The sequence below is a fragment of the Ailuropoda melanoleuca genome, chromosome 6 (assembly GCF_002007445.2).
Source record: "Ailuropoda melanoleuca isolate Jingjing chromosome 6, ASM200744v2, whole genome shotgun sequence".
NCBI lineage: Eukaryota > Metazoa > Chordata > Mammalia > Carnivora > Ursidae > Ailuropoda > Ailuropoda melanoleuca.
Genome location: NC_048223.1, coordinates 68,010,667 through 68,024,894, shown reverse-complemented (window position 1 = coordinate 68,024,894; position 14,228 = coordinate 68,010,667). Strand labels below are relative to the sequence as shown.

The following is a 14,228-nucleotide window of genomic DNA, read 5'->3' as shown; positions in this document are numbered from 1 at the left end:
AAACGAGAGTACGAACTAGTGTGAGAACTTCAGGACAACAGTAAAGCCGAAGTCCGTCAAACATGCATTTACTCTGGAGACGCTGGAGAGCGGGGAGCCAGGGCACACTGGCCGGGGAGAGGGGGGTGACTTAGAAAAGGTTCGCGTCAAAATACAGCAAGCCTCAGTTTCGAGAGAGAAATGATGAGGTGGGTAAGTTTCTTTGGGGCACAAACTGTTATAATTTTTTTTAAGCAGGCCCCACACCCAGCCTGGAACCCAACGTGGGGCTTGAACTCACGACCCTGAGATCATGACCTGAGCTCAGATCGAGAGTCGGACACTTCCCTGACTGAGCCGCCCAGGCACCCCTTGGGGCACAAACCTTTAAATCTGAAGTTTTGTGAGGAAGGTTAGGCAAACAAAATATTCTGAATCTGGGCTATTACAACACTGAAATGGACAAACTGACATAACTTTAACAGAACAGGAAGAAGTCTTCCTTTTAAGAAGCTAGTTTATTTTTGGTTTCACCTGCAGCAAGATGAGACATAAAAAAATGTGGCCTCCGCCCGCTCGCTTCAGCTCATCCTGCTTCTGCCAGTCTCATCACCAAACGTGTGTGCCCAGTCCTACCCCGCGGCCCCACTGTCCCTGAGGCCGCACGGTGTCCGTCCATCTGTCTGGCACTCCCACAATGCCACACCGGGAACAAAGTCTAGGCTTTGAACACACCCAGTGGCCTGCAGCCAGGCATTTTTCACTTACCTCCTCCTCCTCCTTCCCTCCCGGCTCCCAGAACGTCGGCAGAACATCGTGGGACTCCACGGAGCTGGGGCCAGGGGCCCGGGGACAGCTGCCGCCACCCCCCGCCCCCCACCGCCTGAGTACTGTCCCTGCGGCCGGGCAAGAAGAGGGAGCACATGTAAACCTCAGAAACACACTTCCTCTCCTTCACCCCCCCCCACGGGAAACAAACTACAAAACCACGAAGCACACGTCTTTAACAAACCCAAGTGTCTTTAACAAACCCAAGTGAACCTTTGGCTGAATCTCTTCAAATGCATATTCAGAACTGACAACAGACACACAAACCTGCCTGTCAACTACCGACCACATTCAACAAAGGTATAAAACACAATTACTTTATTGACTTCTTACAATCAAACACAGCCAACTACCATTACTTCCACTCATGCATCAGTAAAGAAAGGATCTTTCCTTAGTACTTTCAAATGATACATTTAAACAATAAACAGAAAGTTAGAACTTAAAATGCACCCTGATTAATTATGTAAACTGGTAATTAAAAAAAAAAGCATAACTAACAATTTGGTTCCTTTCTTCATAAAATGGAAATTTAAATATTTCTCCTGATAGTCTTGAGGTTCTCATTATGTCATGAGTAGTGCAAAGTGTGGCACACAGTTTCATCTAGAAAGGTGTGTCTTACACGCCTTATTCAACAAACGAAATGTGCATAACAAAATGCATACAGTCAATGCATGATAGAAAGCATGTTTCAAATACAAGGTGGCCCCTTAGGCCGCCCTATTATTTAGGTTTTGCATTATCATTTGTGGCATTAAAGATTAATTATACGTAACATACGTTTATACATTTTAACCCTGAAGATAAGAAAAATAACTGTTGCTTGAAAAAATTATTCCAGGTAGCCATTTGGTTTGTATCAGGAGAAAGTGAGCCCCCGAGAGTCTGGTGCCTGCCCCGCCTGGAACCCTTGGCGCTAGTGCTCGTCAGACACGGGACACGTTTCACAGTGAGCGTTTCCGGCCCGCGGCCTCGCCCCCACGGCGCCGGTGGGGCCAAGCGTCTCCGCGGTCACCTCCGTGCGCTCTCCCGTTGTTTTTCTGGATGAACTGCATCACTCCATTACCTCGTCTTGTCTTCTCCGCTCTTTGCGGGCCTTGCGTTTCAATTATTCATAAATCCTTTCAGAATATCCTCGGAGAGCTCCATGAGGGGAAGTTCCGGAGACGGAAAGTCCAAGGGCGGGAGACTGGGTATCGGAATGTCCTTGGCCTTCCCAGTACCGGCGGCAAACTTCTGCCAGCTTGCCGAGGCCGCGGCAGTGTCGGAACGCGGCGGCAAGTTCCACAGCTCCGACTTTTCTACAAAATCAGCATCGACATCCAGCTCCTTCTCCACGGGGCCTTTTAGAAGTCTGGCCTTTTCGGCCCTTAGCTGTGTATTTTCTTTCCTTAGTCTTTCATTCTCGGCCACGAGGAGTTCCACGTGCCTCTTCAGGTCGGCGATCTCGGTGGCCTGCTCCTCTAGAACTGTCTTCTCATCTTTGGGCGCCTTGCTGCCGAGGCGCGGCCCGGCCGGCTCGCTCTTCTGCTGCAGCAGGAACAGCAGCGTGTCTGGGTCCCTGTCAAACACGGCCTGGACCTCAGGCAGGCGTTTCTCGGCGGAAGGGCTGTACTTCTCCGAGAGAAGGGGGCCCTGGCCCTCGGCGTCGTCCGCGGGGGGTCGGTGAGACGTCTGCAGCTGGGCAGCCGCCTCCCTGTCTGCGCTCCGCTGGGCCTTCAGCCTCTCCTCCCGCTTCGCCCTCGTCCACCTCTCCTGGATGACGAGCAGCTGCTTTGCGTGGCTCTCCCTTTGCAGTTCCAGCGACAGGTGAGCCTAGTCCACACAAGGAAAGGTATCATTTCACACTGACGTCTCTTTAGTAATAGCCAACAAATATCATCCCAGGATCCTATCCTCCTTTACGAATAACTTCATTAACACTTAAAATTTACATACTATGTTTGCAATTCAACAGAACCTCGAGTTTTTCAAAACAACTTGGTCTCAGCTGGGCCAGAGGCCACTCCCACCCACAGCAGTCATGGCCCCGCCACACACAAAGAGGGTCCATGCAGGCCACAAAGGATTAGGGAGGACTGCGCTTCTGAGACCCACAGGACATCTACATAAGGCCACTCCATCAAGACCAGCAGACGAAGGTTAACTCCCTAACAGAAATAAAGACAGAAAAAAAAGGGAGACAGAAGAACACATTCTAAATGAAAGAACAAGACAGATCCTCAGAAAAACAACTAAATGAAACAAAGAAAAGAAATCTACCCCTTTAAACAGTTCAAAGTAATGGTCATAAAGATGCTCACCAAGCTTAGGAGAAGAATGGAGGAAACTAAGTCTTCAACAAAGAGACAGAAAATATCTCCATAATAGAAGAAAGTACCAAGCAGAGCAGAAGAATACAATAAGCAAAAACTACATGCTAGGGAATAAACAGATTAGATGATACAGAAGAACAGATAGCAACCCGAAAGGGTAGAAATCACCCAAAATCAACATCAAAAATTTTTCTCGATGAGGATAGTTACTTAAAGAGATCTCTGTGACAACAAAGCATAATAAGAAAACTTACATGAAGAAATAATAACAACGTGTGGCAACAGCCAAACTATGGAAAGAGCCCAGATATGCACTGACAGATGAATGGATAAAGATGTGTGTGTGTGTGTGTGTGTGTGTAAAGGACTACTACTCAGCCATCAAAAGAATGAACGCTTGCCATCTCCAATGACGTGGATGGAACTAGAGGGTATTATGCTAAGCGAAGTCAGAGAAAGACAAATACCGTATGATTTCACTCACAGTGGAATTTAAGAAACAGAACAGATGAACATAGGGAAAAGGAAGGAAAAATAAGATGAAAACAGGGAGACAAACCATAAGAGACACGAAACTCTAGGAAACAAACTGAGGGTTGCTGGAGGGGAGGCAGGGTAGGGGGACGGGGTAACAGGGTGATGGCATTTAAGGAGGGCACGTGATGAGCACTGGGTGTTATATGCACCTGATGAATCACTAAATTTTAGCCCTGAAATTAAAAAAAAAAAAAAAAGGAATAGAGCTTTTTAAATTAACTTTTATTTTATTTTATTTTTTTTTTAAGATTTTATTTATTTATTTAACAGCCAGCCAGCGAGAGAGGGAACACAGGCAGGGGGAGTGGGAGAGGAAGAAGCAGGCTTGCAGCGGAGGAGCCTGATGTGGGGCTCGATCCCAGGACCCTGGGATCACGCCCTGAGCCGAAGGCAGACGCTCAATGACTGAGCCACCCAGACGCCCCTTAACTTTTATTTTAAAACAAAACAAGAAACAGCTGAAAACTTCAGGGAAGAAAATAATCAGGTCCAGGAATCAAAAAAAAAGCCCAAACAAAATTAACCCAAAGAGATCCATACCAAGATATATTATAATTGAATTGTCAAAAAATTAAAGATAAAGTGAATCTTAAAAGCAGCAAGAGAAAAACAACTAGTTACATATAAAGGAATCCCCATAAGATTATCAGCTGGATTTTTGTGGGGTTTTTTGGTAAATCTCTTTCTTCATCTTTGTAACAACATTTAATTTTTAGGGGTTTTATTTTACATCATTTCTGCACAGACCTTATGCACACTGGTTTAGATGAAAACTATTTAACCTCAATTATAAAATAACATATTGGGATGCTATTAATTATATAGATCAATTTTATTTTCACCACCAAAATGATAATGTTCTGTCCACAGTGGTGTAAAGTCTGCTACCTGCCATCGCAGGAACTGCAGCTGCAACTGGGGGAGCCACGTGGGAAACACAGATCGGCAATTTCAGAAATGAGAACACTTATCCAATGTGCACAAGCTCCATAAAAAGACCAATCTGAAATGTGCAAATACGGGAATAAAATAGAAAAGCATCCCATACTATTCAGTAACTGAACACGTCTACTCTTCTTTGGCGACCGACCAAAGTGAGGACGCAGCTGGAAAGCAGTGATCACCAGCAAGTTTTCATAATTTCCACACAATTCCTTCTCAGGTTTCCGGAGTAGAAACACAGACTGCAGAAGTGTCACTAAAGAGGAGGGGAACAAAAAAACCCTAACGGAGCTGACCACAAATCACATGGTACACATTTTTGGAAAGTGCATGACTCCTGTCTGGAAGCACGTTCTTCTGACCACCACCGAGAAGATGGCGCAGAATTGTGATCATCTGTTTTTCCCCTAAGGTCTCGTTAGGTCTTCGAACATCACAACCCTGATTCATAGTAACAATACTAGAGCCTACAAATAATATCGATTACGGGATCTGGAAGGAAATGGAGAATATGTTTATTTTCCTGGTACTCTGCTGAGGACCAACTAAGGCCCTGGTCATTTACACAATGTCTCCTAACTGCTGGAGAGGCTCTGGCCTTCTAAGATAAATGCTTCTGGCTGGTGCTCACGTCTGTGCGAGGCATGCCTGCGAGGCATGCCTGCGAGTCCCAGGGCTCCTGGTGACCCTGTGCCGAGGACAAAAACTCCCAGGAGGGAGAAGAGGGAAAATGCCAGCTCTCTCCCACTCCGCCCAGCACAGCAGGGAGCAGGCCGGGGCACCCTCAGCAGGACGCCCACAACCTTCCAAGGCCAGAGGCCAGGCCTCCCGGCAGCCAGCGCAGGGGAGGCTCCACCAGGCAGACGTCGCCTGCCGCACTCCTAGTAGAAGACTTGGAACACTGAAGGTGTCAATTCTTCCCAAGTCACTGTATAGGTTTAATGCAATTCCATCGCCATCACAGCAAGACGCCAGTGACAGAAGGGGGAAGGCTAGGCCTCTGGTGATAACGTGACAGGAGGTGACTCCTCCGCCAAAGAGCAGGAGCGCTCAGTTACTGAGCAGTACTGATGCTTGTTCCCTTTTATTCTCGTATTTGCACGTTTCCAGAATCAGCTGGATTCTAAGCAAAAGGTCTACGGCCCAGGAGCAGCACAACAGGATCAAAGTGCGGAAAGGAAAAAACAAAAATACCCAGGCAAGGCTGTCATTCAGAATCGAAGGAGAGATAAAAAGTGTCCCAGACAAACAAAAGCTAAAGGACCTCATCAGCACTAAACTGGCTTCACAAGAAGCATGAAAGGGAATTTTTTACGTGGAAAAGAAAAGACCAAAACTAGAAAAAAGAAAATACATGAAAGAAAAAATCTCGCCAGCAAGGGGAAACAGGAAAGGAAGTGGATCGATCACTGATGTGGCTGGTATGAGCGTCAGAAGACGTTAAGTCGACAAAATCTACTAAAATTAGTTAAGAGACTCATTAAATAAAAAGGTATAAAATAGATGTCAAAAATATAAAACGTGAGGGCTGGGGTGACAAAGTGAATAAAAATGTAGTGCTTTTAGAATGCGTTCAAACTTAAATGACCACCAACTTAAAACAGATGGCAATATACATATAATTATATAGGAACCTCACAGTAACCACAAACCAAAAATCTGTAACAGACACAAACAGAAAGGAATCCAAACATAACACTAAAAAAAGTAATTCACGAGGGAAGAGAGCAATAGAAGAAAGGAACAGGAACTACAAAACAAGAAAACAATTTTTAAAATGGCAATAAATACACACCAACCGGTAATTAAATGTAAACAGACTAAATGCTCTAATCAAAACAGGTAGAGTGGCTGAATGGATTAAAAAAAAAAAAAAAGACCTACATAGATGTTCCCTACAACAAACTTACTTCCAATCTAAAGACACACACAGACTAAAAGCAGAGGAATGGAAAAAGATATTCCCCACAAAGAGAACAGAAGCAAAGCTGCAGCAGCCAATACTTGTACCAGGAGAAACACACTTTAAAACAAAAGCAGCAGTAAGAAACAAAGGAAGGCGTTACACCGGTAAAGGGATCAATCCAACAAGGACAAAACACCTGGAAACATTTATGCAGCCAACACAGGAGCACCTAAACACAGAAAGGAAACACTAGCAGATGCAAAGGGAGGGACTGACAGTAGCAGAGTAACAGGGAACTTTAACACCCCACTTACACCAAGAGATAGAACATCCAGACATAAAATTACTTAAGGAAACATTGGCCTTGAAAGACACAGTAGAACAGATGGACTCACCAAATATATGTAGAACATATATCCAAAAACAATAGAATACACACTCTCCTCAAACGCACATGAAACAGTCCCCAGGATAAATCACATGTTAGACCACAATAAATTTAAGATTGAAATCATCCCAAGCATCTTTTCTAACCACCAGAGTATGTAACTGGAAATCAACTACAAGAAGAAAACTGGAAAAAACACAAACATGTGGAGGCTAAAACATGCTACTAAGCAATGTCAATTAAAGAAAAATCAGAGAGGACTCCAGAAAAAGACCTGGAGCAATGAAAACACAACATTCAAAGACTATGAAACATAGCAAAAGCAAAAGGAAAGTTAATAGTGATACGGACAACCTCAAGAAACAAGAAAAATCTCAATCTAACCTTTCATCTAAAGGAACTAGAAAAGGAAGAACAAAGCCCAAAGTAAATAGAAGGAAGGAGATAATAAAGATCAGAGTGGAAATAAATGAAACAGAAATTTTTAAAAATAGAAAAGATGAAAGAAGAGCTGGTTTTCTGAAAAGATTAACAAAACTGATAAACCCTCAGTAACAGTGATCCAAAAAAAAGAGGACACTTACATATAAAATCAGAAATGAAAAGAGAAGTTAACAACCACAGAAATACAAAGGACTGTGAGAGACTACTACAGAAACTTGTATGTCAACATACTGGACAACCTAGAAGAAACGGTTAAGTTCCTAGAAACATATAACCTCCCCAAAATGAATCAGGAAGAAACAGAAAAATTTAAACAGAGTGAATACTAGTAACTGAACTGAATCTGTAATAAAAAATTCCTAACAAGCAAAGGTCCAGGACCAGATGACTTCACAGGTGAATTCTACCAAACATTTTATGAAGTTAATACTTATCCTTTTGAATCTATTACAAAAAATAGAAGAGCTAGGAAAGCTTCCAAATTCTGTGAGGCCAGCATTATCCCAATATCTAAACAAGACAAAGACACTACAAAAAAGAAAATATTCCTGATGAACATAGATGTAAAAATCCTCAACAAAGTATAGCAAACCGATCTACCACAATCTAGTGGGATTTATTTCAGGGATCCAAGGATGGTCGATATCTGCAAATGTATCAACCAGATATACCAGGTTAACAAAATGAAAGATTAAAAATCATACAATCATCTCAACAGATGCAGACAAAGCATTTGACAAAATTCAACATCTATTCATGATAAAGCAGCTCTCAATACAATGGGTTTAGAGGGAACATACCTCAACTTAATAAAGGCCATATATGAAAAAAAGCACAGCTAACATCACATTCAATGGTTAGAAGCTGAAAGTTATCCCTCTAAGATCAGGAACAAGATAAGGATATCAACCCTTGCCATGTATTCAATGTAATACGGAAGTCCTAGCCCTAGCAATAAGAAAAAGAAATAAAAGGTATCCAAACTGGTAAGGAAGAAATAAAACTGTCACTATTTGTAGATGACAGAATACTATACACAGAAAAACCCGTAAGAAACCACCAGAAAAGTATCAGAATAAATGATTTCAGTAAGTTTGCAGGACAGAAAATATACAGTAATCCATCATGTTTCTGTACACTAATATCAAAGTAGCAGAAAGTGAAATTAAGAAAACAATCACATCTACAATTACATCAAAAAGCATAAAATACCTAAAAATAAATTTATAACCAAAGAGGTGAAAATGACCTATAACGGATGAAAAAAATTAAAGATGACACAAATAAATGGAAAGATATACTATTAAAATGTCCATATTACCCAAAGCAATCTACAGATTCAATGCAATCCCTATCAAAATATCAATGACATTTTTCAAAGAACTAGAATAATCCTAAAATGTATATGGAAACACAAAAGACCCCAAATAACCAAAACAATCTTGATGAAGAACAAAGCTGGGGGTGCCTGGGTGGCTTAGTTGGTTAAGAATCTGCCTTCAGGTCATGATCTCGGGGTCCTGGGATTGAGGCCTGTGTTAGGCTCCCCTGCTTCTCCCTCTCTCCCCCTCCCCTCACTCATGCTCTCTCCGTTTTTCTGCCTCTCTCAAAATAAATAAATAAAATCTTAAAAAAAAAAAAAAAAGAACAAAGCTAGAGGTACTATACACCCAGATTTCAAGCTATACTGCAAAGCTATGTGATCAAAACGATACGGTATGGCACCAAACGGACACACAGATCAAATAAAACAGAACAGAGATCACAAAAACAAATGCACACATAGTTATGACAAAGGAGGCAGGAATATACACTGGGGAAAAGACAGTCTCTTTAATAAAACTGGTCCACTACATGCAAAAGAATGAAATTGGACCACTTTCTTACACCACCCACAAAAATAAACTCAAAAATGAATTAAGGACCTAAATGTGTTACCTGAAGCCATAAAATTCCTGGGAGAAAACATAAGCTGTCAATGCTTTAACATTGGTCTCCGTGATTATTTTTTGGATCTGTCTCTTCAAGCAAGGACAACAAAAGCAAAAATAAATGGGACTATATCAACATATAAAGCTTTTGCACAATGGAGGAAACCATCAACAAAATGAAGAGACAACAACCTACGATATGGGAGAAGGTATTCACAAAATGAATCTAATAAGGGGTTAATATCTAAATATATAAAGCATTCATAAAGCTCTTTATGAAAAAAACAATCCAATTAAAAAGTGGGCAGAAAGCACAAATGGACATTTCTCCAAAAAAAGATATCCACATGGCCAACAGACCCATTAAAAAATGCTCGACATCACTACGCATCAGGGAAATGCAAATGAAAACCACAAGATACCACCTCGCACCTGTCAGAATGACTAAAATCAACAACGCGAGACACAGCAGGTGCTGGTGACAATGTGGAGAAAAAGGAACCCTCCTGCAAGGCTGGTGCGGCTGTAAATGGGTACGGCCACTATGGAAGCCAGTGTGGCAGTTCCTTAAAAATTTAAAAATAGAATCACCATACAACCCAGTAATTCCACTACTAGGTATTAACCCAAAGAAAACAAGAACACTAATTTGAAAAGATATACGCACCCTTACGTTCACTGCAGCATTATTTACAATAGCCCAGATATGGAAACAACCTAAGTGTCTATGGATAGATGAACGGATAAAAAAAGATGTGGTGTATATAAATAGAATATTATCCAGCCATTAAAAAGAATGCGATGTTACCACTTGTGATAACATGGATGGACCTAGAGGGTTTTACGCGAAGCCAAGACAAGACAGAGATAAGACAGGGATGCCTGGGTGGCTCAGTCAGTTAAGCATCTGGCTTTGGCTCGGGTCATGATCCTGGGGTCCTGGGATCGAGTCCCACATCGGGCTCCCTGCTCAGTGCGGAGCCTGCTTCTCCCTCTGCCTGCCACTCCCCCACTTGTGCTCTGTTTCTCTCTCTGACAAATAAGTATATAAAATCTTGGGGCGCCTGGGTGGCTCAGTCGTTAAGCGTCTGCCTTCGGCTCAGGGCATGATCCCGGAGTCCTGGGGTTGAGCCCCACATCAGGCTCCTCTGCTGGGAGCCTGCTTCTTCCTCTCCCACTCCCCCTGCTTGTGTTCCCTCTCTCGCTGGCTGTCTCTATCTCTGTCAAATAAATAAATTAAATCTTTTTAAAAAAAAAGTATATAAAATCTTAAAAAAAAAAAAAAGAGAGGTAGGACAAACACCATATGATTTTACTTCTATGTGGAATCTAAAAAGCAAATGAGCAAGAGAAACAGACTCAAACACAGAGAACCAGTGGTGGCCACAGGGGAGAGGATGGTTTGATGGACGAAAATAGGTGAAGGGGATTAAGAGGTACAAACTTCCAGTTATAAAGTAAGTCATGAAGACAAAGAGCACAGCACAGGGAATCCAGTCAATAATACTGGAGTAACATCATATGGTGAGAGCTCAGAACTATACTTATGGTAAGCACTGCATAATATACAGAATTGTCAAATCACTATGCTGTGCACCTGAAACTAATGTAACACTGTATTATCAACCAACCAACCAACTAAATAAATAAATAAATGGCAGTTGAAGAAGAGACACACTCAGGAACAGGCCCAAGGTCACTACAGCCCCACTGTGGTGGTTTTGTTTGTTTGAAGATTTTTTTTATTTGACAGAGAGAGCACAAGCAGGGGGAGCGGGAGAGGGAGAAGCAGACACCCCGCTGAGCATGGAGCCCGACACGGGACTCGATCCCAGGACTCTGGGACCATGACCTGAGCCAAAGGCAGATGCTTTACTGCCTGAGCCACCCAGGTTGCCCCCCAGTGTGGTGGTTTTAAAACATGTCTATAAATTTTTGAACAGTCCTATCAAGAGACAGTCTAATAACCCTTCCCTCAAACCTGGGTGGGCCTCTGTGGTCAATTCAAGGAACAATGCAGAAGGAGGGACAATGGTGGGAAACTTCAACCGCCACGTGGCCAGATGGCAGAAACTGGAGAGAAGAGAAGGAGGGAAACGAGGCCATGCTGCCTAAGGAGCCCCAGCTCTCTGAGGCCGTGTTAGTCTCTCCAGCCCAGCACCAGACAGAAACCACCTCGGAGATGACATCAGCTGCCGCCATCTGACTGCACGAGAGCTCCCCAACCCCCCAACTGACAACTGCCCAGCTGAGCCCAGTCAACCTGATTTGTGAACAAATAAATGCCTATATTAAAAAAAAAAAAACCAACCTTATGATCATCTCCTTCCACTTAATGAAGAGTAAATCATCATGCCACATAGTTAATGAACTTACCTGTGTGTGAGCAGCTTCATGTGAAAATCTAATAACTATGCTGCAAGAACCATATGAAATGCTTCTGTCCTCATCATCGCTGAAGTATTCATTGTGTCTGACACCATGTGCAAGGCTTGTGTGCAAGCAGTCTACCTTTACATGGGCACAATGATGTTTTCTTACCATTTTATGACTTTGCTTTCAAAGAATTACATTACCATTCAGTATGCCTCTCCCATAAGTGGGAGAAACCGCGTATTAGCCTACCATCACAGGTAAGCGGGTTTTTTTTTTTAATGTAACAATGTTTCCAATACTGTACGATGACTAGGACTGTGATACTATACACCATAAACATTCTGTAATGAATGACTCATACGTCAGTGTTTAGGCTAGTCTACCATACAGCAATCATACTGCTGCTTCTTCGTTATCAGTACATGAATTGTTTTATCTGCAAATAAACGAGTTTTTTTCACATTTTCATTTTTGATGTCTCGTGTAACATGTTAATTAACATCTACAGTACTATGTCCGTAGTAACACAATTCACTTTCATAAACAGACAACAGAAACTTACTGTGTTGACAAATACAGGACAGTACTCTAAACGTATTTTTTTTCCTTGTGATTTTAATATTTTCTTTTTTTCTAGCTCATGTTTGTATAAGAATACATGTATAATCACGCAACATACACAATATGTGTAATCAACTGTTTTATGTTATCATTAAGGCTTCTGATCAACAACAGAATATTAGTAATCAAGTTTTGGAGGGGGACAAAAGTTACAGGCAGATTTTTGACTATTCAGGAAGCTGGCACTCCTAAGCCTCAAGTTCTTCAAGACTCAACTATATTTTCCAAATTTTCTATGCTGAATGTGTTTTTTGTCAATGAGTTATTTGTGGAAACTTTCTGTTAACAATTTTCTACTTGTAAAAGTAACATATTCATGGTAGAGTGTGTGGGGGGAAAAAAACCTTTAATATTTTGTTTAAAATAGTATCTGGCATTTTGTTAACCATACTGGGTACTTTAAAAAAAAATTCTAAGTGAGAAAAACAATGGTCTAAAAAATAATAATTATGACAATGTGATTCAATCAGAATTCTATTCTGTTATGATGTTTTAAAATTTTTTAAACAAAAAAGCAAAAACAAAATAACTGGGCCTTTTCTACCTTAGATAAGCTAACTTTTTCTATTCATAAACAAAACCCCATTCATTCAGAAAGTCAGAAGTCCTTTCCAAATCAACACTGTGAATAAGACCTTTTCTGAATGGCCCTACCGCTCTAAAATGCCATTTGTACTCAGCTTAAATTAGAATAAGTTTCTTCTTTAGGCATTCATTCTACAACTAGTTAAGATCTTTTTTTAAAGATTTACTTTATTTATTAGAGTGATTGAGAAAGAGCAGGGGGAAGGGAGGGAAGGAGAGAGAGAATCTTAAGCAGACTCCATGCCCAGTGCAGAGCCCAGCATGGGGCTCGATCTCAGAACCCTGAGATCATGACCTGAGCTGAAATCAAGAGTAAGACACTTTGGGACACCTGGGTGGCTCAGTCGGTTAAGGATCTGCCTTTGGCTCAGGTCATGATCCTGGGGTCCTGGGATCGAGTCCCACATCGGGCCCCTTGCTCAGCAGGGAACCTGCTTCTCCCTCTGCCTGCTGCTCCCCGCTTACGCTCTGACAAATAAATAAAATCTTAAAAAAAAAAGGGAGATGAGCCACTGAGGTACCCCAACTAAAATCCCTTTTTAGCAGGGGTTCAGGAGGCTCAGTGCGTGTTTGTATTGTGTGGCTAACATGAGCAGTTCTATACAGTCAAAGGGAAGAGCATGGAATAGAACATAACTTTCAGGTTCTCTTGGTTCAGTTTGAGGAAGTGGTATTTTTTCCCTGCCCAATGATATCCCCTTACAGAAAGGATCTCCTTCACTCAATTAGACAAACATTACTCAGTATCTCCTATATACCCTGCCACTTTTATAATCAGAAAATCATCTTTGGATAAAGGTATTTTCAAAACGTAGGTAGGCCCTCCCCAAACAAAGAAGAAATTTAGAGCCGCTGGTGGAACAAAATTTAAAGGCACCAAAACTGCTTAGGAATTCAGGAAACGACAAATTCAGATTTAAATTATTTTTGGCATGCAAAGGGAAGGCCAACTGGTTTCCCCTTGGCCAGGCCTGCTTACTCTCTGTGAGCTAATGCTCAGGAAAGGCCCTAGAAGTCTCTAAGGAACACATTTGGTGGATCTGAGATCTAGGATTAACTAACAGAAGACAGAAGTTTCTGCAAGCCATGTCTGGGACATCGACAGCAGTTCACTGAGTTTTAATTTCTGAAGTACTTTTCACTTGTCCATCTTATGTATTTTGGACGACGGTTTTTTGAGAGGGGCACAATACTTTATTTTATACACAGTTCAAGTCTCCACAAGAAAATTCTTCTAACCTTTATCACAAATTTTAAGAAATTGTCTCACCTGCTCAGACTGTGTGAGCTTCATGGCTTCAGAAAGATACGCTGGTTTAAAAAAAAAAAAAAGGCACATTAATATGAGTGTCATAATCTTGTAATCAACAGGG

The 14,228-nt window shown here is 41.9% G+C and overlaps 1 protein-coding gene across 2 annotated transcripts in view; it reads right to left on the bottom strand.

Moving 5' to 3' along the window:
- Positions 1-1,103: 1,103 nt before the first annotated feature.
- Positions 1,104-14,228, bottom strand: part of NRBF2 (nuclear receptor binding factor 2) — a 32,260-nt gene continuing 19,135 nt past the window's right edge. For both annotated transcript variants that reach the window (XM_011230258.3, XM_011230259.3), the window contains 2 exons: positions 14,126-14,166; positions 1,104-2,625 (listed from right to left, as the gene is read on the bottom strand). In XM_011230258.3, the coding sequence (XP_011228560.1) occupies positions 1,915-2,625; positions 14,126-14,166 (752 nt within the window). In that variant the 3' untranslated portion in view covers positions 1,104-1,914. The remainder of the gene's footprint in view (positions 2,626-14,125; positions 14,167-14,228) is intronic.